This window comes from Amblyraja radiata, chromosome 14 (genome assembly GCF_010909765.2).
Source record: "Amblyraja radiata isolate CabotCenter1 chromosome 14, sAmbRad1.1.pri, whole genome shotgun sequence".
NCBI lineage: Eukaryota > Metazoa > Chordata > Chondrichthyes > Rajiformes > Rajidae > Amblyraja > Amblyraja radiata.
The window spans coordinates 43,353,672-43,379,502 of NC_045969.1; the positions used below are offsets into that span (position 1 = coordinate 43,353,672).

At 40.7% G+C, this 25,831-nt stretch overlaps 1 protein-coding gene across 1 annotated transcript in view; it reads left to right on the plus strand.

Moving 5' to 3' along the window:
• Positions 1-458: 458 nt before the first annotated feature.
• gk (glycerol kinase) overlaps positions 459-25,831 on the plus strand; it is a 55,097-nt gene continuing 29,724 nt past the window's right edge. The window contains exons 1-7 of the mRNA XM_033033182.1: positions 459-609; positions 8,220-8,293; positions 18,188-18,294; positions 19,453-19,530; positions 22,556-22,635; positions 24,181-24,318; positions 25,166-25,275. Coding sequence (XP_032889073.1) covers positions 556-609; positions 8,220-8,293; positions 18,188-18,294; positions 19,453-19,530; positions 22,556-22,635; positions 24,181-24,318; positions 25,166-25,275 — 641 coding nt within the window. The 5' untranslated portion in view covers positions 459-555. The remainder of the gene's footprint in view (positions 610-8,219; positions 8,294-18,187; positions 18,295-19,452; positions 19,531-22,555; positions 22,636-24,180; positions 24,319-25,165; positions 25,276-25,831) is intronic.

Here is a 25,831-nt window from a genome sequence, read left to right on the forward strand (position 1 = left end):
GGCTGCGTCTCAGGGGGAGGGGTGGGTGGGACGGAGCTATCTTTTACCTAATTGGCTGCGGTCCTTGGTGGGCATCTTACCCCTGATTGGCTGTGACATTCAGTGGGCGGGGGTGGGAATCTTGCATCTGATTGGCTGCGGCATCCAGTGGGCGGGGGTGAAACCTTCCGCCTGATTGGCTGCGGCGGGGTGGGTACCTTGCATCTGATTGGCTGCGGCATTCAGTGCGCGAGACCAACCGCCACAACCGCCACCACCCGGAGCCGCCCGCGGAAACCTGCCACCCAATTGGCTGCGGCGTCCAGTAGGCGGGGCGATGGGGTTGTTCACTTGTCACAGAGACGCTCAGTGGGCGGGGCCACCCACCACAACCTGGAGGGGGGGGGGATGGGGGTGCGCACCTTTCACTTAATTGGCCGCGGCGTCGAGTGGGCGGGGCGGTGTTGCGTCATTCAGCGCAAGGCAGGGAGTGTGTCACAAAAGGCGGTCGCTGGGGAGACGGGGTGGCAGAGAGCCGACAGGCAGTCAGACAGATACAGCCAGCGAGCGGCGGCCATGGGCACCTTGGTCGGGGCGATTGACCAGGGCACCAGCTCCACCAGGTTCTTAGTGAGTGCATTCAACCTCCTTACTCGCTGCTGCTTCTCCTCGCCCCGCCCGCCCGCTGCCGCCGGCGTCCAGCAGGTTGTTCGCTGTCAGGCGGTGCCATGTGCAGCACCTGCACCTTGCCCCACCGGCACAGGGCACCGCTCACACCAGCATTGTCCGGGGACTGAGCATGACATTGTTTATCATCTTGTTGCATCTGGCGGAAGCACATTTGCTGGGCGGGGTTGTAATTATTGGGCTGAAACATCAAGGGGCTGTACACTCATGTTGCTCCAGCATACGATTGGCAGTGCAGGCTTGTTGGCAGTGGAGGGTTATGTTATCAAATGCGTTACCATAATAAGTGTCATATTAACTTAATATGATAACATTATATATCATGTTATAATATTAACCATATGTCATTGTACCAAGTTATATGTGGATATTTGATTATATATGGAGACATCAGGAGCTACAGATGCTGCATTCTTGAGCAAAACACAAAGTACCAGACTAACTCAGCGGGTCAGGCAGCATCTGTAGAGGGAATGGATAGGGAAAATATCGGGTCGTGACCCTTCTTCAGACTGATAGGAGGGTCTCGTCCCGAAATGTCGCTTATCCATTCATTCCACATATTCTGCCTGACGTGCTGAGTTAGTCCGGGACTTGCGTTTTGCTCAAGTTATTATATATATATGGCCTACTCCTGCACCTAATTTCTATGTTTCTATATGATGGAAGTCCATTCACTGGAGCGCATTGTAACCGGCTTTCGCAGCAGATCTGAGATTCAATGGACGTTTAAAGATGCTCAAAGCTTTTTTGTTGTTATTCGTAAGATGGGATGGTACTCTGCAGAATTGCACTGCTGTAGCTCGTAATGAATGCTATAAATGAGACGAAATGATGATGACGTTCTGTTCCTGATTCGCCCGATCTCGGTACATGTGTTTTACAAAATGTTCGGTACAAATTGTTGCTGACACGTCCGTCTTGTCAGTAATTCCACAGGTTAGCTGGCAAATGGAATATTATGTCCTGTCTTGGTATGGGGCAGCAAACAATAAACAATAGTCCACTTTACCTTGGGTGAAGGGCAGGCGTACTTGGATAAGGTTGAAACAAAGGTTGGTTGGTTTATATCAAAGATTGACACACAATGCTCTGGAGTAATTCAGGAGGTCAGCCAGCATCTCTGGGGGAAAAGGATGACATTTCGGGTCGGGACCCGAAGAAAGGTCTTTATCTGACACCCTTGTCTCTTTCTCAAGGGCACTCGGATAATTTAGAGAAGGGCAAAGATTATTTCCTTCCAATTATAGTAGGTTGAGATATGGATATTTTCAAAATTATACAGTGTCAGCAATGGAACTGGGAACTATTGCTATTGGGAAATCTTGAGAATTGTAGAAAACTGGTTTAAATTGAGTGGTGAACCTGTAATTCTAAAACAGAATAGTTATTGAAGGAAGATTCTTCAATCATGAAACAAATAAGGTTCATATGTCACAGAAGCAGATCCATGTTGTAATGTCTATAAAAGCACACTTTCAAAAAGAGCTGAAGTATGGAATCCATCCATTCAATCCTTTGTCTTTCAAAAACAGCTGAGGTGCTGCATTGAAAGAGTCAGGGAATCCCCCTTCCCCCTGTACCCTTCCCCTCTCCTTCCATTGATATCCTTCCTCTGGCTTCACATTTTACTCTTCTCCTTATCTGACACCTTTGCCTCTTTCTCATCTCTCTGCCCATCTGCTAATCAAGTTCCCCTCACCTGTGTCCACCTGTCACTTGACAGGTTTGTCCCACCCCCAACTCTTTTCCAGCTTTCTTCCCCCCACTAAAATCATTCTGAAGAAAGGTTCCAACCTGAAACGTCACTTGCCCCTTCCCTCCAAAGATGCCGCCTGACCCGCAGGGTTACTCCAGCACCGTGTGTTTTTAAAATTCTGTAAACCTGCATCTGCAGTTCCTTGTGTCTCCAATGTGACTAACAAGATTGGTGCTTGGGGAAACGTGGCACAGATTTGCTACATCTATTTGCAGACAACACTAGGAGTTGAATTAGAACATTTGTAGACCAGGACTGTGTGCATGTAAGATCCACTGGAATTATGTTATCAATACTTAGCTGAATTCAAGCTCTGCACGGTATATACAAAAATTATTGTACTCAAGTCATGGAGAGAGAGAGGATATGTGTTAGAATAGATCAGCGCAAATCATAACAGAATAGGTAAAGAATTTGATATGGTCCCACGTGGGAAACTTGTCCCAAAGGTCTGACTCCATGGGAAATAAACCGAGGTGGGAAATTGGCTTGGTGATAGGAGGCAGGGAGTAATTGAGGAGCGGTGAGGTTGTGATTTGGAGGATTTAAAAAAAATTGGAAACCAGTGACATACCACATGGCTCAGTGTTGGGACATTTTACTGATTGTATATACACTAATAATTTCTGTATGCATGTCGCTGATATGATTAGTAAGATTTCAGTGCCATTGTTGACAGTGAAAATAGTCTATGGTAACAAGATAATATTGATCAGTTAGTGAGATGGGCTGTGCAATGGCAGGTGGAATCCCGATCAGTGAGATAATGCACTTCACGAGGTATAAAAAGGGTAGGACATATGCAATGAATGCTAGAGCCATTGAGAGCAATGAATTACCGAGGGGTCTTGGTGTACAAGCTCAAGGATCTCTGAAAATGACAGCACAGATAATGTGATTAAAAAGGCAAATGGGGCCTTTGTCTTTGTCAGGACATAGGATATATAGAGCAAAGAAGTCAAGGTATAGCTTTATAAAATATTGCTTGGGACTCAACTAAAGTTCTTTGTACTGTTCTTGTTGCCACACCAGAGGAAATATATGATTGTACTGGAAGGGATGTAGAGAAGATTTGCAAGGATGTTGCCTAGGATAGTGCATTTTAGTTATGAGGAGAGGCTTGACAGATTGTGTATGTATTTTCCTTGGAGCAAAGGAGCCTGGAGGGCAATATGGTGGAGGAATACAAAATTGTATAGGGCAAATACAGGATTGAGGAAATAAACTTTTCCCCACAACAGTTGTCCAAAAGGAGAGAAAGCATAGGTTTAGTGCTAAAGGCTAAGGGATTTGGAGGTCTGAGGAAGACGTTATTTTCACTCAGAGGGAGGTTACATTCTGGAATAACCTGCCTGAAAGCATGGTAGAGCAAGGTACCCTCGCAAAATTTACAATTAAGACGTGCGCTTAAATTGCCACTGTATCCGAGGCAATAATCATGTGCTGGTAAATGAGATTAGTATGGATAAGCACTTTGATCATCAGTGTGGTCAAGTTTATTTTGCTGCTGATACTATGTTACATTGTTTACTTAATAGAATGTCTCACATAGATATCAATGGAAATGGTTGCTTGTCCATTTCCACAGTAACTTAAATGCTCTTCCCTGGTGAAACTGGCAATCTGTTCGAAGGGGACAATGATATCTGATGACTGGGAAGATTACACATAAACAGGATTTTTAAATGCAACACCTGTAATTCCCAGAAGGACTGAAAGACTCTATTGTTTTTCCAAGACAGCTTTTGTTTTTCTCTTGTCAATTTCCAAAGTAGCTCTTTTATCTCATGATGAAATTGGCAGTCCTTGATGCAAGGTTTTGACCCGAAAAGTGATTAATTCCCTCTCAGATTCTGTTCGACCTGTAGATTTCCTTAATTAGATTGTTGCCTACTATTTTCTGTGTGCTTAAGCAAAGCAAGAATTTCATTGTCCTATACAGGGACACATGACAATAAACTCACTTGAACTTGAACTTGCTCCCGTTAAGACAATGCATTACAGTAGAACTACCTGTACTTCAAAGATTGTTGATCCTTAACAGTACAGAAGTCTGGATGTAGTGTATGAGGAATTATTAAGATAATTGGGATTGTAAGGAAGTATAGTCTATGGCTGCAATCATTTAGTCCTTCTGGGAATGACATGTGAATTTGACAGGGAATGACAGCGGATCAGGCAGCATCTCTGGAGAACATGGATAGGTGACTTTTCATGTCGGGACCCTTCTTCAGACTGATGTACATGGTAACAGTGCAAATTCCACCTGGCATGGATGAAGTACTAAACAAGCCTCTGGTCCAACTGAACCCCAAATGCTTTTTATCAGAATACTTTAGGATTGGCACATGTACTTTCTGGCTTGCTTTGGTAGCTAAATTCTATTATGATGATCATTTTATTCAAATTCTACAGTTCCTGAGTGAACTTTCAAAAGGCTTTTGAAAAATGACTGCCAAATAGAATTGTTAGCAGAATTATGGACCATGGGATTACAGCTACAATGTATGCAGCATGAATGCAAAACAAATGCAGACTGAAAGCAACCATACAATACAGTACTGAAGAGAAGTATACAGCAATGTCTATCAGGAGGTAGTTTTGGGACCTCCAACACATAAATGACGTGAACCATTTTTCCCCGAAAAATAGCTCTTTGTTGCCAAAGGGTTGAAGTACCAGTGTAGATAAAAGGCTATTTACAATCTGAGGACTGGCTGTAATGTATCCAGATTTGTTGTTGAGCAAAAAAAGTACATGGAAAAAATAAGCTATTAGTATGTGATGGAGGTGGAAGGGAATATAATCTACATAAAAGACAGGCAGCGAAGTGTGAAATGAGCAAGTAGGAAATTATCCACTCTGTTAGGAAGGAAAGCAGAATGCTTTTTTTAAGTTAGAGTTGTAAATAGTTTTGTTTTCAGTGAGGTGGTAGTTTAAAAAAAAAAGTAAATTGCAGATTGAATTTCATTGCAAAAAGTTTGAAATAGAACACTAGATAAATGTTCTGGAAATTGTATAGGACTTTAAGATTTGGAATGCCATTGGCAGTTTGGTCTCACTGCAGAAGTATATACTTGTTGAGACATGAGACAAAATAACAAATGTCGCCTGTCCATGCCCTCCACACATGTTGCCTGATCTGCTGAGCTCCTCCAGCACTTTACGCCAAAGATTATAGAGGAGAGCTCCTCTATAATCTTTGCTTTACACCTTCTGACCTTGATGTCACAAAGGTTCGCAGTATTGATTCATGGATTGAGAGTGCTGTTCAGTAAGGCGAAATTGACGGTGGGCCTAAACTCTCAAATTGAAAAGAATGAGAAGTCTTGTCATCTACAAATTCGTGAAAATAGGGAGATGATTTGAGAGGCTGATTCCTCTGGTTGGTGAGTCCGTAACTAGGAGTGATGAACACTGGATAATTGGCCAATCATTTAGAATTATGTCGAGGAGACATTTCTGCACCTGGATTAATAATGATGAATTTGGCCTGTATTTGCACATATTTGAGCAATATTTTCTACACTTTGGTAGGTGCCAGAGTTACAGTGTACAGGAGCAAGTTGGCCAGAGAGGTCTAATTCTGGAGCACAGTGACCTCCCCGTTTCTTAACATCATGTAGATTGTATTGAATTGACTGAAGACTGAGATTCATACTGAGGTTGTGGATGTTGCCATTGAATGTATTTAAGAAGGAGATGGATAGATATTGTACAGAAAATGCATGAAAGGTCATGGGAGAGAGCAGGAAAATGAGATTGAGTTGCAGTACAGACTTTTGACAGCAAATGTACCAGAACATAGACTACACTTCCTCCCACCCTGCTTCCTGGAAATACTCTATCACCTACTCCCAATTCCTGTGTCTACGCCGCATCTGCGCCCAGGATGAGGTTTTCCATACCAGGTCATCGGAGATGTCCTCATTCTTTATGGAACGGGGTTTCCCTCTTCCATTATAGACAAGGCTCTCACTAGGGTCTCCTTGATATCCCGTAGCTCCACTCTTGCTCCTCCTCTCCCCATTCATAACAAGGACAGAGTCCCTCTTGTCCTCACCTTCCGCCCCATCAGCCGTCGCATACAGCATATAACCCTCCAACATTTTCACCACCTCCAAAGGGATCCCACTACTGGCCACATCTTACTATCTCCACCCCTTTCTGCTTTCTGCAGAGACCGTTCCCTCCGCAACTCCCTGGTCAACTCATCCCTTCCCACCCAAACCACCCCCTCCCCAGGTACTTTCCACAGCAACCGCAGGAGATGCAACATCTGTCCCTTCACCTCTCCCCTCGACTCCATCCAAGGACCTCAACAGTCTTTTCAGGTGCGGCAGAAGTTTACTTGCACCTCCTCCAACCTCATCTACTGTATCCGCTGCTCCAGGTGTCAACTCCTGGATATCGACGAGACCAAGCGCAGGCTCTGCGATCATTTTGCTGAACACCTCCGCTCAGTCCGCCTTAAACTACCTGATCTCCCGGTTTCTCAGCACTTTAACTCCCCTCCCATTCCCAATCTGACCTTTCTGTCATGGGCCTCCTTCATTGTCAGGGTGAGGCCCAGTGTAAATTGGAGGAACAGCACTTCATATTTCACTTGGGTATGAATATTGAGTTCTCTAACTTCAAATTGCCCTTGCTTTCCCTCTATCTCCATCCCCTCCCCCTTCCAAGTTCTCCCACTAGTCTTACTGTCTCTGACTACATTCTATCTCTGTCCCGCCCACTCCCCTGACATCAGTCTGAAGAAGGGTCTCGACCCGAAACGTCACCCATTTCTTCTCTCTAGAGATGTTGCCTGTCCCGCAGAGTTGTTCCAGCATTTTGTGTCTACCTTCATACCAATGGGTTTACAACGTGAAAACTCCACACATGCTGCACCCGAGGTGTGAATCGAACCCTGGTCTTTGACTCTACCAACCATGCCACTGTGTTGTATTAAAGGTGCCATCTTATCAATTTTCATCGTATTCATTTTCTCTTCTATCTTCTGATATTTTGATAAACCTAATGTTTGAGGGGTGATGTCCTTCTGTGCTGGTGGGTCAAGCTGCTCCAACTTCCTTTCTGCGCATTGCAGCCAGGTCACAAATCAGCTGGATGTTAAATGTCATCTAACCTCTTGCTTGACCATTGGATTTGGCTCCGAGTTAAGGAGCAGACCACAAACATCATAACCTGAGGATCCAGATACTATCAACCGGCCCCTCCTAACTTTATGCCAGCCATATGTGCAATATAATGTGCAACTCCATCTTTCGTTTGATTGGGGTTACCAACCTTGATCGATTGTTTTTCTTACTCTTTATTGTAGGTTATTATACTTGAAGTAAATTTTTCTTTTATAATTTTGTTAGGAATTTGAATCCTTTCTTGAATGCTTAAGTGTGTCTATTTACAGACAGTGAAATAATTCCAAACCCTGAAGCCATTGTACAGTTTAGGAAAATTGGACTCGTTTGTCTGCCTGAAAACACGGAGACCAGGCTAGATCGAGTACAATCTGCCCAAATTTTTCACTTAATATTCCAACAATGCCTATCCCCTTGATGCGTAGATAATCTCTTTGATAAATGAACTTCAGCACTTGATTTATTGAAATGTGTAGCTGCTGATGCTTTGTCTTGTTACAGTTTCTCGTGTCGATTCCAACAGTGAATGTGGGTGACACGATGTAATTTGGCAACAAATACATGCAGTTGTATGTTTGAATGTTAGCGTTTATGTTTTAATGCCTGTTGTGTACTTTGAAGGAGTTGACACTATTTAACCACCATTTTCACAGCTCTTCAATCCCAAGACGGCTAAGGTTGTGGCTGATCATCAAGTGGAAATTACACAGCACCTTCCAGATGCAGGGTAAGTAATTCAGATGCGCACTAAGTTTCCTCATTATATCCAGTAGTTATATTTGTGTATGATTTAAAACACAGAACTGTTGGGGAATATAAATAACCATGACATTCTAAAGTAAGATCATTTGTACAAAATAAGTCTGCAGCCGAATATATACAGAAAAAGATCATGGATAGAGAAGTCCTGCTGAATCCTTGACTGGTATTGTCTAATTTTTCCTTTTTCCCATTATTGTGCTTGGTATTTTAATTTTCTTACTCAGTGGAACATGGGGCACCTCAAAAAAATTATAGTGCGTTATTAATGTGTTCAATATGGCAATGTTATGCTTTGATTGTATTCTGTTGTGACCTAACTTAATGTCATAATGATGTATTTGACAATAGACAATAGATGCAGGAGTAGGCCATTCGGTCCATCGAGCCAGCACTGCCATTCACTGTGATCATGGCTGATCACCACAATCAGTACCCCGTTTCTGCCTTCTCCCCATATCATTTGACTCCGCTATCTTTAAGAGCTCTATCTAACTCTCTCTTGAAAGCATCCCGAGAATTGTCCTCCACTGGATTCTGAGGCTGAGAATTCCACAGATTCACAGCTGTCTGGGTGGAAAAGTTTTTCCTTATCTCCGTTGTAAATGCCCTACCCCATATTTTTAAACTGTGGCCCCTGGTTCTGGACTCCCCCAACATCAGGAACATGTTTCCTGCCTCTAGCGTGTCCAATCCCTAAATAATCTTATATGTTTCAATAAGGTATCCTCTCATCCTTCTAAATTCCAGTGTATACCAGGCCAGTTGCTTCATTCTATCAACATATGACAGTCCCGCCATCCCGGGAATTAACCTCGTGAACTTACGCTGCACTCCTTCAATAGCAAGAATGTCCTTCCTCAAATTTGGAGACCAAAACTGCAAACGATACTCCAGGTGTGGTCTCACTAGGGCCTTGTACAACTGCAGAAGACATCTTGAGTTTTGTAGCTACTGATTCGTGCTAATTGTATAATTTGCCAAGTGTGGCTGATTATCAGCTAAGCATATGGTAAAGTGTGCTTTTGAACACACGTCTTTTTCAAGGCCTATTCCAAATGCAGCAGAAAACAGCATTTAACAAGATATGTGAACTTCCTTCAATTTCCATATGTAGGATTATTGATTGATTTTTTCCATAAATAGACACTCAACACTGCACTGTTCTGTTTGGCTATTGCAAAACTTTCATTAACTTTTTTTTGAGTTATGCATTGATGGTCTTTTTGAGTTATGCAAGATGGTCTGCTTTCTCCTGTGGGCGCATGATCTCATCATTTACCCTGGATTTCTGACTGTATCCGACATGTTTTCTGACCACTTCCCCTTCAGAGGTTTATATTGTGAGATACTTAACTTTTTTTAAATATAAGACACCGCATTTGTATCTTTGCAGTGTGTTTTGGAACTAAAAGATCTTGCATCCCATAATACACAGTATTTGTGGAAACAGTTGTGGAGCAAACTGCCAAGATCTGAAGAAGGGTCTCGACCCCAAAGTCACCTATTCCTTTTCTCCAGAGATGCTGTCTGACCCGCTGAGTTACTTCCACTTTTTGTGCCAAGTACTCTATTGGTCTGGGTGTCCTTTCAGTGCCTGCTTAATGTATTCATGGTCTACTGCATGCTGTGTAGAAGTATGCACAGTATGTTGCATAAGTATGTCTACATCTGTAGGTCACTTAGAATACTATAGATTCTTGCGATACGGGAATCTGGATCTTCCTGCTATATGTGGCAGATATAATCATTGTGTTTGAGAGATTTGTACAGATACTTGAATAAGCAATGATACGGACCTGTTGCAGATGCGTATCGATGGGCAAAACAGCATAGAAGTCTGAATTGCTCACTTTTGCCCGTCCTTGTGTTCTTCACAGGGCTCCCCAGAAAGGAAATCTCCAGACTTTTCATGGAGAGTGATTTAGGACTAAAATGCAGAGATATGGAATGTCCTTTCCAAGCATGGGAAGGAGCTTCATACTGGGTGATTGTGATGGCAGTAATGGCAGATATATAGACAACTGTGCATCAAGGCAGCATTGTTATACTCCCTTATAAAAGTAAATTAGTAATTCCTGTGATCTGTTGGAATAGATTGCTCAATGTTGTGACGTCTGCAAGAACGTCCAAATAACTTGCTTGACAATGACTGAGATTCTGCTGTAGCACTTGTGACTATGATGTCCGTATCCTATACTGCAGTGATAGTTCCAATGTCAATCCTTAATCATTGCTTTGTCGTTGGGTCCACTATTGTGTGAATATTCATAATCCAATGTTTCTAGCAGGATATTTGCCCGCTGTGTGCAGAGCTGTATATCCTGTTTTCAGCATGCATCTTGGCAGACTTCCAAGTATATTTTGCAAAGAACTGAGGTTTTCATTGTGCACAGTCTAATGCTGTCTTTCTTAACATCTGAGTCCTCTGCAGCACAACCCGTGTTGCAACTTTGTTCTTGATGAGCTGATATCTGTGTTTTCTTGTTTTCTGCCGGCTATAAATCACAGGGGAATTAAGAGGGATTCCAATCCTCCTTTAAATTTATAAATCATCTCGCTGTTTCCTCTTCACTGTCATCATCTGACTATTATTCTACTTGCATAGTTGAATTTAGTTTAAGTTTTTAGTTTTAGAGATACAGCGCTGAAACAGGCCCTTCAGTCCAGCCAGTCCACACCGACTAGCGATCCCTGCACGTCTACCCATCACACACTAGGGACAATTTCATTTATGCCGAGCCAATTAACCTGCAGATCTGTACGTCTTTGGAGTGTGGGAGGAAACCGAAGATCTCGGAGAAAACCCACACGATCATGGGGAGAACATGCAAACTCTGCACAGGCAGCACCCATAATCGGGATCGAACCCGCGTCTCTGGCAGTGAAAGCGCTGTAAGGCACCAACTCTACTGCCCTAAGTTGAGTTGAATTTGATTTCTTGTCACGTGTACCGAGGTACAGTGAAAAGCTTTTGCATGCTAACCAGCCAGCAGAAAGACAATACATGAATTAATAAATATAGCAAAATCAGTGTTGAATTTTATGCTATGTTGCATCATAGCCATCCAACAGAAAACCATCCATGCATTTGCAGTTTCTTCTGCCTCCATCAATCGTTACTTTATATTTTGTGCTATCGAACTAACTTTGAACTCAATTTGCCACTCTCTTGGTTCCGAAGAGTTTTTTTTTGACTGACTGGTTACATGGGATCTTATTCAAAGCCTTGCCAAAATTCAGTCAAATTTGTCGATTAAACTTTCCCATAAAATCTTTGTTGACTGTCCTCAAATAATATTTTCTTTCTTGGTGAAGGTTTACACAATACCTCAGAATCTATTCCAACATTGTTCCCAGCAATGCCGTTAAAATAACTTGCCCATTATTATTAGGTTTATGGTTTCATTGCTTTTTAAATCGTGGTATAAAATGAGCACTCTGACTATCATTTGAGACCACTGATCCGTGATACTCAAAAAGAGAAATGTTATTGAATGAACTTTGATCAATTTGTGTGATGTTAGCATCCTGTTTAAATAGCTGGCAAATGTTAATGCTATGCTTAGATGTAATTATGAAATGAAGTGTGAATCTTGGCCGAGTCTTGAAGAATGGAGACATTTTGCTAGATCAGCGATGGAAAATTGTGAATCCAGTGGTGTTAATATATGGTGATTACAACGTGAGATTTGGGGACACAGTTGCGGAGCCATGACCACTCAAAGGGCTTTGTTGAACTTATGATACCATAGGCAAGCCTTTGAGAATTAACTCTTGGCATTGACTTCCACACCTATTATCTTCTAACCCTGTTATCTTCTGACTGTGTGCCTCGTGAGGCCATATCTGTCCTGCTCTACTTTGCAGCGCCTCCACCAGTCTCCATTCTGTAAACCTTTCAACGTATCCTTAACTGTAATATATCATCCTTCAAAGGTTCCCACATCAGATTTGCTTGTGTAATAACCACAATAAACCTCCCTTAAGTGCCAATTTGCTTTAACAGTGATAGCTACAGTTTCAATGATGATGCTTATCATGTGGTCTCCTCTTCACTGGAAGTCAAACACCGATCGGGTGACTGTTTTCAATTCAGTCTGCATTGACCTTGATCTTCCTGTGGCCTGTTGAATTAATTATTCACCCCAATCCTCGTCTGACATGTCTGCCTGTAGCTTCCTGCACTGTGCCAATGAGGCCTGCTGACACCAGCTTACGAAGCACCATCTTGTCATTATCATCCATCTGTGCACATTGCAACCTCTGAGCTGTATCACATTCAACAATTTCAGATAACTTGCATTCTTTGTTCAAATCGGAATTGGTTGTTTCTGCTGGAGGTTAACAGTATGCTTTATGAACTCATTTTCTCCTCTTGGCACTCCTGACTTGCTGGAAATTACCTACATTACCTTGACCCTGCTTTTCACAACTTGTACATGTTATTATATTTTCGTTCTCTGGAATTGCTTTCATTAACATTGAACACAAAATATGATTGTTTACAATAGTCGGCAGTATGATCGGTATGTTAACACTTATTGGAGGCTTTACAATCAAGAATCATGACCTTGAGGTAAAGGGTCAGCAATTTAGAATTTAAACGAGGGAATGATATTTAATAGAAGGTGGCCAAATTATTTAAAATCTCCATTCAAAACTGTCACCAATTAAGTTTTGTATAGCAACGGAATCAAAGAACTATGTCAAAAGAGTAAGTTGAGATAGAAGACTACGCAAGTCATTGGTAAATTTGTAGATGGCAATGGAGTTGTGCTTATCCATACAGTCATGGTGTGAAGAGAGGAGATCAGGGGGCTGAGCAACAGCCCTGAGGTGCACCTGTGTTGATGGTCAATGAGGAGGGGGTATTACCAATCCACGCTGATTGAGATCTGCCGATGAGCAGGTCAAGGATCCAGTTGCAAAGGGAGGTACCGAAGCTCAAAGTAATTCCAGGTTTTCACATAAACCTGCTTTAAGCTTCAGTTGGTTCTTATTGTCCCGTAATGGTTACAACAAAAGGGATCCTAATATGTTTGTATCTTGCGTAAGTTTAAAATGGTTTATGAAAAGCAGCAAACTGCAGACGCTGGAAATGTGAAATAAAAACAAATTGGCAGAAATGTTGTATAGGCCAACCAGCATTTAGTAGTCTGAGAAACAGTTCATGTTTCAAGTCAATGATATTTTATGATTACAAACACAGAAAATTGAAGCATCGATCACAAAACATTCCAAAGATTTACAACACTGCACATAAAAATCATATCATCTCTCTCACTCTCTCCCTACCTGAATCTTTTCCGTCTTGATAAGGCTTAAGGGCTTGTTGTTCATTCGTTAGCTGGCTTTGAAGTTGATCTGAAATTTTATAATTGAACAGATAAAACAACATGCAATAGCTGACACAAACTTGATCATTGTACTTTGGACTTGAATAGTCCCCGCCATACATTGGCATTTTCCATGCTGACTCTCACTTCTCTGCCTGCGCTTGTGCTGTTTGATTTTTATGTGAAATAAAAATTGTCCACCTTCAAGTAACTTATTCTTTGAGGTTAATCATCTATTTCACCTTACTTCCTGTTGTTTGTTGCATGTTGGGTTAAATTGAGGGGCTGTTCTACAGCAGACTACCATTTTTATTTTGCTTACAATTAAAAGATTACTTTCTTAATGTTGGAAGGCGTCAGAGATGTCCTCTTAGTGTTTTACGTATTTACAATGGATTATATATTTAAATTATTCAATTATACAGTTCACAAGTACCTAGGCACAGTGAGATGCTTTGTTTTGCATACAACCCGGTAAAATCGTATGGCAGACCTCACCTCGACAGTTGCCACGTTTCTGGTGCCGACAAAGCACCAAACAGTCCTATCTTCTGCCTGTCACCGCATGTGGCAGCAGGCGGCCCTCCAACTCGTCCCACCTACGCTTTCAGCGACCCTCTTCCCCCCCCGCTGGGACCCACCTACACTCTCGGCAGCCCACCTATGCTGTCAGCGAGAGTGTTGTATTCTACAAATACAATTGTGGTGGTGCTCAAAGTGGTGATTTGCATCTTTCACCCAGGAACTAGAATATCCATCCCTTAAGACAAGAGGCAAATCTTAGTTTTGTTAAGGTACTTGGAGATATTACGGTAATTGTACCATGTGGGGAAATCAATTGTTAGGCAAAGGACACGAGTCACCAGGGACTAGTGTTAGGAATGTTGTTACTTGACCATCTTTAAAAACAAGTGTAATCTGGGGGAAAAGTCATATCTGAAGAAAATATATTTTGTTAGCATTTTGGGTAAGAAATAGCATGGAAATACCCCTTGATTTGTTGAAGTGGGTACATACTTGGCATGTAACATTTGAAGTAGTTAAATGAAGAGTAACATACTTAAAGGGTCAACCCCATTGATATGGATAACGGGCAACATAAGGCTTCTAAGTAGAAGACCCATTGTGTTATTGTGCAAATGTCATTCATTGCTCGCTTGTGTCAAAAAATGTTAGCCTCTCAATCTACCCCTAATCAATGTTCAAGGAATATCTGTGACCTGTTTCTATTTGTGCCATGCTATCCTAATCTCGGTCAACAAATTATTTACAAATCTGTCAAACTCAAACTTTAACCTAAATTGATTTAGCAGCAAAAGACTTTTCTTTCAACTTTTACCATTCTTTGTGTTTAGAAAAGTTTTCCTGAGTTTGCCAGCAGGATCTAACTTGACAATCTGCAAGTCCAAGATTGCCCAATGAGCTGTGTCTGTGTACCTGTCCTAATACCATTTATATCCCCAAAACCCCACTCATATTATCCTATAACCATTATTTAAATGTCAAGGAATACAAATACTCGTACACCTAATTTTTTTTTTCCTGGTGCGGTCTAGCTCCTCCTTTAATCTGGAATAAATTACAAGAGCGCACTTGCAATCCTGCCCCCTGAAAATGTGACACCTAGGCTGGGTGAGGCTGCTGATCTCTACCTCATCGGGACTTCCATGCTGGCCATTTGCCCTCAGCAGCTGGGGCTCTGGAACTCATGCCCGGTCTGAGCCGGCATATCCGTTCTCATGGCTGACTTCCTCTGATTTTGCCTCCTCTGCGGCCGGGATTCTGGAGCTTTGGCCCAGCTGGAACTGGCAGATGCGTTCCATAGCCACCTTCTGAGACCGACTGTGGGCTGGTATTTTTGCGCCTAGGCGGGCCGTTCCGGTACCTTTCAAGTCCTGTCGGACCACTGATCCGGCAAAACGGATAATCAAGAAAGGCTCTGTAACGAAGTCTGCTGGAAGATCGGTGATGGACCTGCAGTAATATATCCCTGTAAATTAATCTTTGTGGCCCGATTTGTTCAGGGTGTTCAGTCGCTCCATCCTTATTTAACAATCTCAGCAATAGAAGCAATGTTTTTCTGATCCATACTTTTCCGGTTTACTTAGTTCACTGGAACAATAGCAATATATCCCAAATATTTTTTCCTGCCCACTTTATTTGGACTAGAAACCATCCTTTTATGGGATCTTGTTGCATTTAATTTCCACCTCAAAGTTGTTATTTTGCTTAGATAGTTGTTATTTTGCTTTAGTGATTTGATCAGGTTGCCCCATGGTACTTCCCTTCCCTAATATGATTCCAAAGGTCTTGATCACTCACTGTATTAACACGATGTAGATAACCTTTTTATTTGGTTAAACTTGGTAAAGTTTAATTGGTTAGTTCAGGGTTCACAAGCTATTAAAATGGCTTAAGTCTTCTATCTCCTTTCACCCCCCATCCAAGATATCCTAAAGTACTTCACCCAATGAAGTAATGATTGAAATTGTGATTTTTTTTTTAGATGGTTGTAATATAATTTAGTCTGCAAACTTAATCTGGTTCATTACTCATTACACCCAATCAGGCCTGCCCGTCTTGTTTCTGAGAACTAATGCAACAACAAAATACCTAACCACGCAATAATTCATTATCTTCTGATGTGAACCACCCAGCCCACCCCAATCTATACTCTCCCAGCTCCTGGAATTGAAACAAGATCTCTTGTCTAAACACTGAAGCATTTATTAGTGATATAAAAATACTTCCATGTTTCTATGTACAGGAACCTGGTCAGATCTGTTCTCAAATGTTGTAATTTGTGAGGTGAGTGAGCGGTCAGTGATTACAATGGCATGAGAGATCCATCAAGAACTGACCCAGATATTTTCCATTTTTTACTTCAATTCATTCGACTTCATCCTTCCAGTCTTGCTCTCAGGCTGTTGTCAGGACGGAACACACTATTCTTGTTCAGTACACACAGTTTTTTCAGACTTTCTGTCAGGTTGATGAAGACGCAATATACATGTGCCCCTCATTTCTGAAATTAAATCACAAATTCAGCCTCATGAGTACTTTAATTAAATCCAATTGAGAGCATAGCCAAGAGGTTTATTTGGTTCCATTATGGGATGCTTAAATTCTCATCGGCATTCTTATTTCTGTATTTCTTGGTAGGTGATAGGTTGCAATGTCTTTCTGTAGTCTAAAGACATTGGGAATTTTTTTTTCACACCCTGTATTCCCTGAACTGACTCCAAACCCATAACTTATGTAGCTCCTTGCCCGACTCCAGCACTCTGGCAAAATGTTGAATAGATGCATCAAAATAGCATATCCTTGTTCATCATATTATGAAATATATAAAAAGGCTTGTGTGGGCTGCCAGCCTAAGAGCTAAATTTAAAAATACAAAAATAATTCTGCCATCAACCTAGATTTATCAGGGAGGGGTAGGTATAAAGGTACAATTTGTGAAATATGAAATTGGATTACATGTTGGTAGATAACTTTGGTTTGTGGCCAATACTTGAACAAACCATTGGGGTGAATCACGGGGTGGGAATGTATCAATCATAGACTTTCAAAAGGCCTGCTCGATTGTCTTTGAGATGCAGAGAAAAACCTTCAAGCATGTTTTTTCTTGTAATAGCTTGATTGCTGCTTTCCAAAAGACTACGCGCATTGCCTGTGGGGATAATGATGCATGTGTGCATACTACGCCAAGCCATTATGGGTAGATGACTGAACCAGGTAGTCTTTGTAAGCAGCATTGTGGTGCAGCTGGTAAAGCCACTGCCTCACCATGCTAGACCTGGGTTCAATCCTGACCTTGGGTACTGAATGTGTGGAGTTTGCACATTTTCCCTTGACCGCGGGGTTTTCCTCTGGGTGCTCCTGTTTCCCCTCTCATCCCAATGACGTGTGGGTTTGTATGTTAATTGGCCTCTGTAAATTGTCCATAGTGTAGATGGAGTGGATGTGCAAGTGCGATAATGTAGAACTACTGTGAATGGGTGAACAGTAGACAGTGCGGACTGGATGGGCTGAATGGCACGTTTCTGTGCTGTATCTATCAATCGATAAACCCCTCATGATTGCATATCTTTTTTCTCAAAATCTATACTCTAGTTGAAATGAATGATAGATGCTATTCAGCCATGAAAAGTTCTGGGGGAAGTTGAGCATAGATGCTGAGAAGCTGGTTCCTCCAAATAGTGAGCCAAAAACAAAGACACTTTCAGAAGTCTGAATTGGGGTGAACTGTCAGGAGTACGTTAAGGAGAAATTGGTTTATACAAAAAAAATCTGCTTTCTACACCTTTGGAAAAGTGTTTGAGACTTTATTGTGATAAATATTTAAGGCTGTAATCATTTTGTTTTGCACACATTGAATTAAAGGAGATGGGGATATGGCAGGGAAGTGAACAAAAGATCACGCATGATTTTATTTAAAGGAATAAATGCAAGAGAGTGTATGGCTTGCTGATGCTTTGTAAACATTTTTATTCATACATTTTCTTTGTTTTCTGCTAAAGATGGGTGGAAGAGGATCCCAAGGAAATTTTGCATTCAGTTTTTGAATGTATTGAGAAGACATGTGACAAATTGAAGCAACTTGGCATAGATATTTCCAGTGTTAAAGGTATAAATATTTTTTAAATCTTAACAATAAGCGCGGTAAAGTGTGATATGTTGACATGTTTGAGAAAAGTTATTGCTCCTAGAGATTGCCAATGGAAGTGAAGTACTCAAGCAATTTGTGCAATGAAAATTATATTACAATAAAAAAACACATTTATTCACTTCTGCCTGCAAATAGTCACATGATTAAGATGATATAGTAAATTGTATTCCCACTTTGTACTTTCCAGTTAAACACATGTGTGTTCATATTTGCAGTGGGCTGCAATTGCAATGTTACACTGTATTTGCATGGAATTAATTTGTTTAACTGCATTTTGGCATTTCGGGTTCAGTTCACCACATCATCGCTCTTTGCAAGGATTTATTGGTCTTGAAATGGTTTGATGTAAATAGCCAAAATTGTCCAAAGATTAAAGAGAAATAATGAGGAATTTAATTAATTTTCACATAAAATTTTAACAAGTGATCTGACTGAATTGACTGAAATGGTATGATAATGGAAAATAAACTTCAGTTATTCCGACAATGCACACGGGAGTAATGGAAATGGTGGGGGGGAGAATCTTCATGGAGAAAAGTTTGAATTTTTCAAGATGACTGCAGAGCAAGGGTATGAATGGATATACAACTGAGTCAGATAAATATGATTCAGATTGACCATATCCAGCCGAATGGCAAAAAAGGGTCAAGGTGCAGAAGTGCCTAATGTTTGTGTTTTTGTATTCATTTTAAGTTTTAATAATTTGCTGTTCTTTTGTACTTGCACTCAGCTCCTATTGAAATTTGTACAACTGTCTACATTGTACTATTGTTGGTATTAGGCTCTATGTTTGGAATAATATCTGCACATTAAGCCAAGAAAGTAGTAAGAAGGCAAATACTAATGCACTATCAAAATAAGGGATGAACCATGAAAACAACAAGTCAATACCTATTGTGGAAAATCAAGAACAAAACATTGTAAGAAAACCCTTGCATAATGTTATTGGGCTGGGGTGCCTGTCTGATATAATTAATTTTGTCATTTGGTATTTTGCATGTTGGGGGGAAAAAGTTGAGATATTTCTGTACAGTCAAAACATTATGGGGCTAATTTAGAAATATGATTGATTGTTTCACTTGGTTAAACAAAACATTTTAATTTGTTCAATTCTAGCAATTGGAGTAAGCAATCAAAGAGAAACAACAATCATGTGGGACAAAATGACAGGATATCCGCTCTACAATGCAATTGGTAAGAAGTTGTCAATTCCTGCTCTACAATACAATTGGTAAAATGTTGTCAATTCCCGCTCTACAATGCAATTGGTAGGATGTTGTCAATTTCAGCTCTACAATGCAATTGGTAAGATGTTGTTAATTTGCTTAGCTCATCACAAAAATGTTGGTTTCCACTAAAGGGATAATCACTATTTCAATAGCCAATGTTAAAACTATCTTTATTGAAAGAGCTTTTCTTTTCAGTTTTGAGCAATATGACTGCAGCGCGACTGCTGGGATTTTATTTCACTAAAATCTGGTAAACTGGCGCCGCACTGAGGTGAAACGCGAGGATCAAGAGTAGTAATGGTTCTTGAAGTATGTTTTGTGATTTGGGTTTGAGTTGACTTGGTATTGAATCCTGGGATAATTGTAAAAGGCTTAATCACAGCTTTAGATGTTAGATTCTGCCTCTAAATCGGTTGAGTATGTGCAGTTCTGTCCGTGTCGTACCTTTCTCTCCAAGGTGCATTTCATATCTTTTTATTTTTTTTTTATATTTTATTTTATTAGAAGTAAGTACAGTCATATGGCACCAAAGTGCCTAATATATATTTTCATAATACATTTTATGTACAACTTCTTTTTTTTTTTTTGTTACACTGAAAAAAGATTAGAACAAGAAAAAGAAGTTAGATAGTAAAGGATAGAAAGATGTGAAATATAGTGTGTGAAAAAAGAAAACGAGTAAATGAAGAAAGTTGAGAGAGAGAATAGAGAAAATAAAATAAAATAAAAAAGAAAAGGAGATCATTATTTATAATCTTGACCAACCCTCGTCCAGTCCTGAAACTGTTATTTTTTACAATTGTGTTGCACCATATGATTCCAAAAAAACGACGAATGGAGACCAACTCGTTATGAATTGGTCTGATTTATCCATTAGGAGGAATCGCATTTCCTCAAGATGAGCGGTGTCCAACATACTTGCAATCCACATTTTAAGCGTTGGTATTGATGTACCCTTCCAAAATTTAAGAATTAATTTTTTTGCTATTATTAAACCATAGTTAAGGAACTTCATATCTTAAGTGAGTCTCTCTCACTCGGCTCAATCTGGGTATTCTTCCTGCCCAACCTGTACAGTTGAAGGATATACAGGCTTGACATTAGGAGGCAGTAACCTCGGTTCTTTGCTCATGCAACCTTCCTGAACACCCTTTTCTAATGTTGCTCCATGTCCTACCACGTGAATATTTTGCTGATGGACATGTATCTACTTTCCATCCAATATAGCCATCACATCTCACCATAATTTTATTCTATAAATGTGCTTCAACCAAATATGCCTAACCTATGATTTTATTTTGCTGTTCTGTGCTTCGGCTTTTGGGCTGCTGGAGGTTCAATTTGCATATCTGTTCATATCTGCCTGTTTTTTTTCAGCTGATAAAGATTAAGACAAGGTGAAGACCAATATATAAACATTACTAAAAGTCATATTTCACATTTTTCTGACTGCGATGCAAGAATTTCTAGGCTCGTGTATATAGCTTAACAAGGTTTTTGTTGTGTTTAAAATATCAGGTGTAAATACTAGCCGTTCAACATGAGGTCCCCTCCAGACTTTCCAAAGCTTTGTGATTATGGTTTCTGCACTGTTTTACTTTATTCAATCTTGACAAACGTCAAGGCAATGGTAGTTACAGATGTAATGATAATCCCTACATTTTGTACTTTCAACAGATTGCTCAACTGATCATGACCCTCGATATTCCTTGCACTAAAAGAAAATATCAAATATTTAGCTTTTGCTAATAAAATGAGCAAATCAATTCAGTAGGATTTCCAGAGATGGCATTCTGTAAAAATGTTTTTAAAAAATGGCACTTGGTCAACATCTTTAACTTGACTGTGTAAGGACACCAAATTCATTTGCAAAGTGTGAATCAAATTCTTTCAGTTGAGTAGCAATTTCATTTCATCTGCAAACATTAAATGGCTTAGCCATTTGAGTCAATATTAAGCTGAATAAATAAGTGTAAATGAGAGAGAGAGAGATGCCAGGGACAGAGAGGTGGACAGTGTTGCACAAGGCCAGTTCATGGGCTCGTCGGCCTCCTGTATTTTTGCGGCGATGTAAAGATCGTGTTCGTGTATATAGCTTAACAAGAACCTGGATAGTGTTGAGAACTTTTGTGTGTGGAAATCATTTCTGATCAAGTATCTATCTATCTCTGCCTTAAAAATATATGTCAGGGGTTATGGGGAGTAGGCAGGAGAATGGGGTTAGGAGGGAAAGCCATGATTGAATGGCAGAGTAGACTAGATGAGATGAATGGTCTAATTCTGCTCCTATCACTTATTACCTTATGACCTCCACTCAACATCTACTCATTCTGTCTTTCGTGGTTTCTGGTAACCTTCCCAAAGCTAACATTGTTTCCCGAAGCAGAGCTCCTGCATTGGAAGAGACAAATGTATAGCATTATATAGTTGGAGGTATTTTCAAACTTGCTCCCTGTGAATAACAATTGTGATTAAACAGTGTGGTTTGTGCCAAACATAGCACTCGTATTGAGGTGAAAGGATACATTTTATGTACCACCTACAGTGGTTCAGACTAACACAAGTTGATTGACCTCCATTTACTCACCTTCCATTTTCTAGTCCAGTTTCTGCAACAACAGTTTTATATTTACATTAATTCTAGATTTAAATGGATTTGTGAGGTTTCTGTATCGAGTGTGCTATCATCACCTACTTGATGTTAAAAACACACTTAATATAGAAACCTATGACTAGCTAAGGGTTATAATTAAGCTTGAAAGTTGTAGTAACGACCTTTATGCATTTTCTACCAGTTTATTTCCTTTTAATTTGGTGATTCATTCATTGTAACAAGCTCTTTTGCCATAAGATTATTAACATTTCAGCAAATTAATGCTCGCACTTGTAAGTGGCTTTGTCTACGTGTCTGGCAAAATAGCTTTGCCGTTCTCTGATCATTTGCTGTGAAACGCCAATGCTGCATTTATGGTCTCTGTTTTTCTTATTAGTGTGGCTCGACCTCAGGACACAGGCAACTGTGGAAAAGCTCATCAACCAAGGACCAAAGAAAGACAAAAATATTCTTCAGGTGAGGGATGTAGCAGTGAACTACAATTTATATTTAGTGTTAGCCAGTGACTAAAGATGTAAAGGTTAAAAAGTGTTTTGCTTGTTTGCTCTAAACATGGTTCATGACCAAGCTATCAAGATGAAGAATGTGTTATATAGAAACATAGAAACATAGAAATTAGGTGCAGGAGTAGGCCATTCGGCCCTTCGAGCCTGCACCGCCATTCAATATGGTCATGGCTGATCATCCAACTCAGTATCCCGTACCTGCTTTCTCTCCATACCCTCTGATCCCCTTAGCCACAAGGGCCACATCTAACTCCCTCTTAAATATAGCCAATGAACTGGCCTCGACTACCCTCTGTGGCAGAGAGTTCCAGAGATTCACCACTCTCTGTGTGAAAAAAGTTCTTCTCATCTCGGTTTTAAAGGATTTCCCCCTTATCCTTAAGCTGTGACCCCTTGTCCTGGACTTCCCCAACATCGGGAGCAATCTTCCTGCATCTAGCCTGTCCAACCCCTTAAGAATTTTATAAGTTTCTATAAGATCCCCTCTCAATCTCCTAAATTCTAGAGAGTATAAACCAAGTCTATCCAGTCTTTGTTCATAAGACAGTCCTGACATCCCAGTAATCAGTCTGGTGAACCTTCTCTGCACTCCCTCTATGGCAATAATGTCCTTCCTCAGATTTGGAGACCAAAACTGTATGCAATACTCCAGGTGTGGTCTCACCAAGACCCTGTACAACTACTGCAGTAGAACCTCCCTGCTCCTATACTCAAATCCTTTTGCTATGAAAGCTAACATACCATTCGCTTTCTTCACTGCCTGCTGCACCTGCATGCCTACTTTCAATGACTGGTGTACCATGACACCCAGGTCTCGCTGCATCTCCCCTTTTCCTAGTCGGCCACCATTTAGATAATAGTCTGCTTTCCTGTTTTTTCCACCAAAATGGATAACTTCACATTTATCCACATTATACTGCATCTGCCAAACATTTGCCCACTCACCCAGCCTATCCAAGTCACCTTGCAGTCTCCTAGCATCCTCCTCACAGCTAACACTGCCATATCTATGAATGCAGCAGATGAGGTAAATAATGAAAGTCTGCACAAAAGGACACAGTGCCAGAGTAACTCAGTAGGTCAGGCAGCATCTCTGGAGAACAGATAGGTAACATTTCGGGCCAAAACCTTTCTTCGGACTGATTGTGTAGGATGGAACTGCAGGTGCTGGTTTACACTGAAGATAGACACAAAATGCTGGAGTAACTCAGCGGGACAGGCAGCATCTCTGGAGAGAAGAAATGGGTGACCTTACGGGTCAAGACCCTTCTTCAGACTGATTGTAGTGGGGGAGGATAAAGCTGGGAAAGGGAGAGGCTTTGTTGGTTCTGAACTGGTGTTTGCAGCTGCAGGTGGCAATGGACAGCTGAATCAAACGACACCAGAGAAAAGCCGCTTGCTTATTTGTTTGTTGTATGCGTATGAGTCCATGTAAAAACTGCAAATGTAACTGGGTTTTGATACGACTGACATTTTTGTTTTCTTTCTCATTTAGGCACAAACTGGTCTCCCGATTAGCACCTATTTTAGTGCTGTGAAACTGCGTTGGCTCCTTGACAATGTGGAAGCAGTTAAACAAGCTGTAGCCAAACAACGGGCTATGTTCGGGACAGTTGATTCTTGGCTTATATGGGTAAGACATCTCATATTTAGGACATTTCCAGCAACCTACTGGTTATTTTTGTGTGTCTCTATCAAAATGCAGATAAATAGGCTTAAGCTGTGAAGAAACTATAGGAACAATTTAGACAATGTTAAGGAGCAAATTGTGGTTAAATCATGCCCTTTTTCAAAGATTTGTATACAGGAAATACTTGAGATTTTGATTCTTCCATTATGGGGCTGATTTTGAAAGGCTTGAAATAGTTAATGTGCTGAATCAGGTCATCATGGAAGGTTAGAACACAAAGTAAACGGCAACTATCTCGATACAGTAGACAATAATGATCCCATTTTCACAAGTGGATTGGTTGTATAAGCTCACTCCATCTCCATCTTAAAATTCTAAGCCATTAGTTTTGATGCAGGTTCCGATTATCCAGATTTATTTGAACAATTTAACTTTTACCATGATTCCAGTGTACGCATTAGGATTTTGGAATCTCTCTCCATTGTTGCTCTCATTGACCAAATGTGTAATATTATAGTGTGGTCCAAGGGTAATGCTTGTGCTAAAAACCTGGACTGATAAAAAGCTTCAAATGCTTCAGCCTGCCCACACCTGCCATAATAAAATGCATAATTTTTGCTCCAAATTAGACCTTATCCTCTTAAAACCTTGAATTCAAACAGTAGAAAGGTTGCCAGCAAAAATATTCCAATTCAACTACAATGCTTTACATGATGACAAAGGTTAGTACCAAAAAAAAAACTTGCTCTGAATAGTTTTATTCCAAGAAGTTAGACCTTTCAGTGTCATTAGGCGAGTACAATCAAAAAGTTTATTGCGTTAATAATGAAAGTTGTGTCTATGAATTCAGTGTTTGACAGGTGCAAACAATGGTGGTGTTCACTGCACAGACGTGACCAATGCGAGCAGAACTATGCTATTCAACATTAACACTCTTCAATGGGACCCTGATCTCTGCAGGTAAGTTGCAAGTTGAAATTGCGGCATTTTATGACGTTGTCAAAATAATTATGTGTCAAAAAAATTAAATTTACATTTTGTTTTTACTCATGTGGGCGGGCTGGTTTTTGAACTGATGCTCAAAATGTCTTAATTTGCAAAATCTTTGAAACAGAGTCAAGTTCAAAGTTCATAACTGTAAACATCGGCTGAGAGGCACTGCATTATAAAACTTTAAAGGGCCTGTCCCACTGTACGAGGTAATTCAAGAGTTATCCCGAGTTTTCCCCTGATTCGCTCGGAGAATGTACGTAGCGGGTCCATAGGAGTTCGTGGATGTCTCGTAGCGGCTCGTACGAGTAACGGTGGGCACTCGTGAAATCCGGTAAACTCGTGACGTTTTTTCAACACTGTGAAAAATGTCCACGAGTAAGAAAATACTCGTGATGAAAAAAATGGTTACTTTTTACTCGTACGAGCCGCTACGAGACATCCACGAACTCCTACGGACCCGCTACGTACATTCTCCGAGTTCGAATCAGGGGAAAACTTGGGAGAACTCTTGAATTATCTCGTA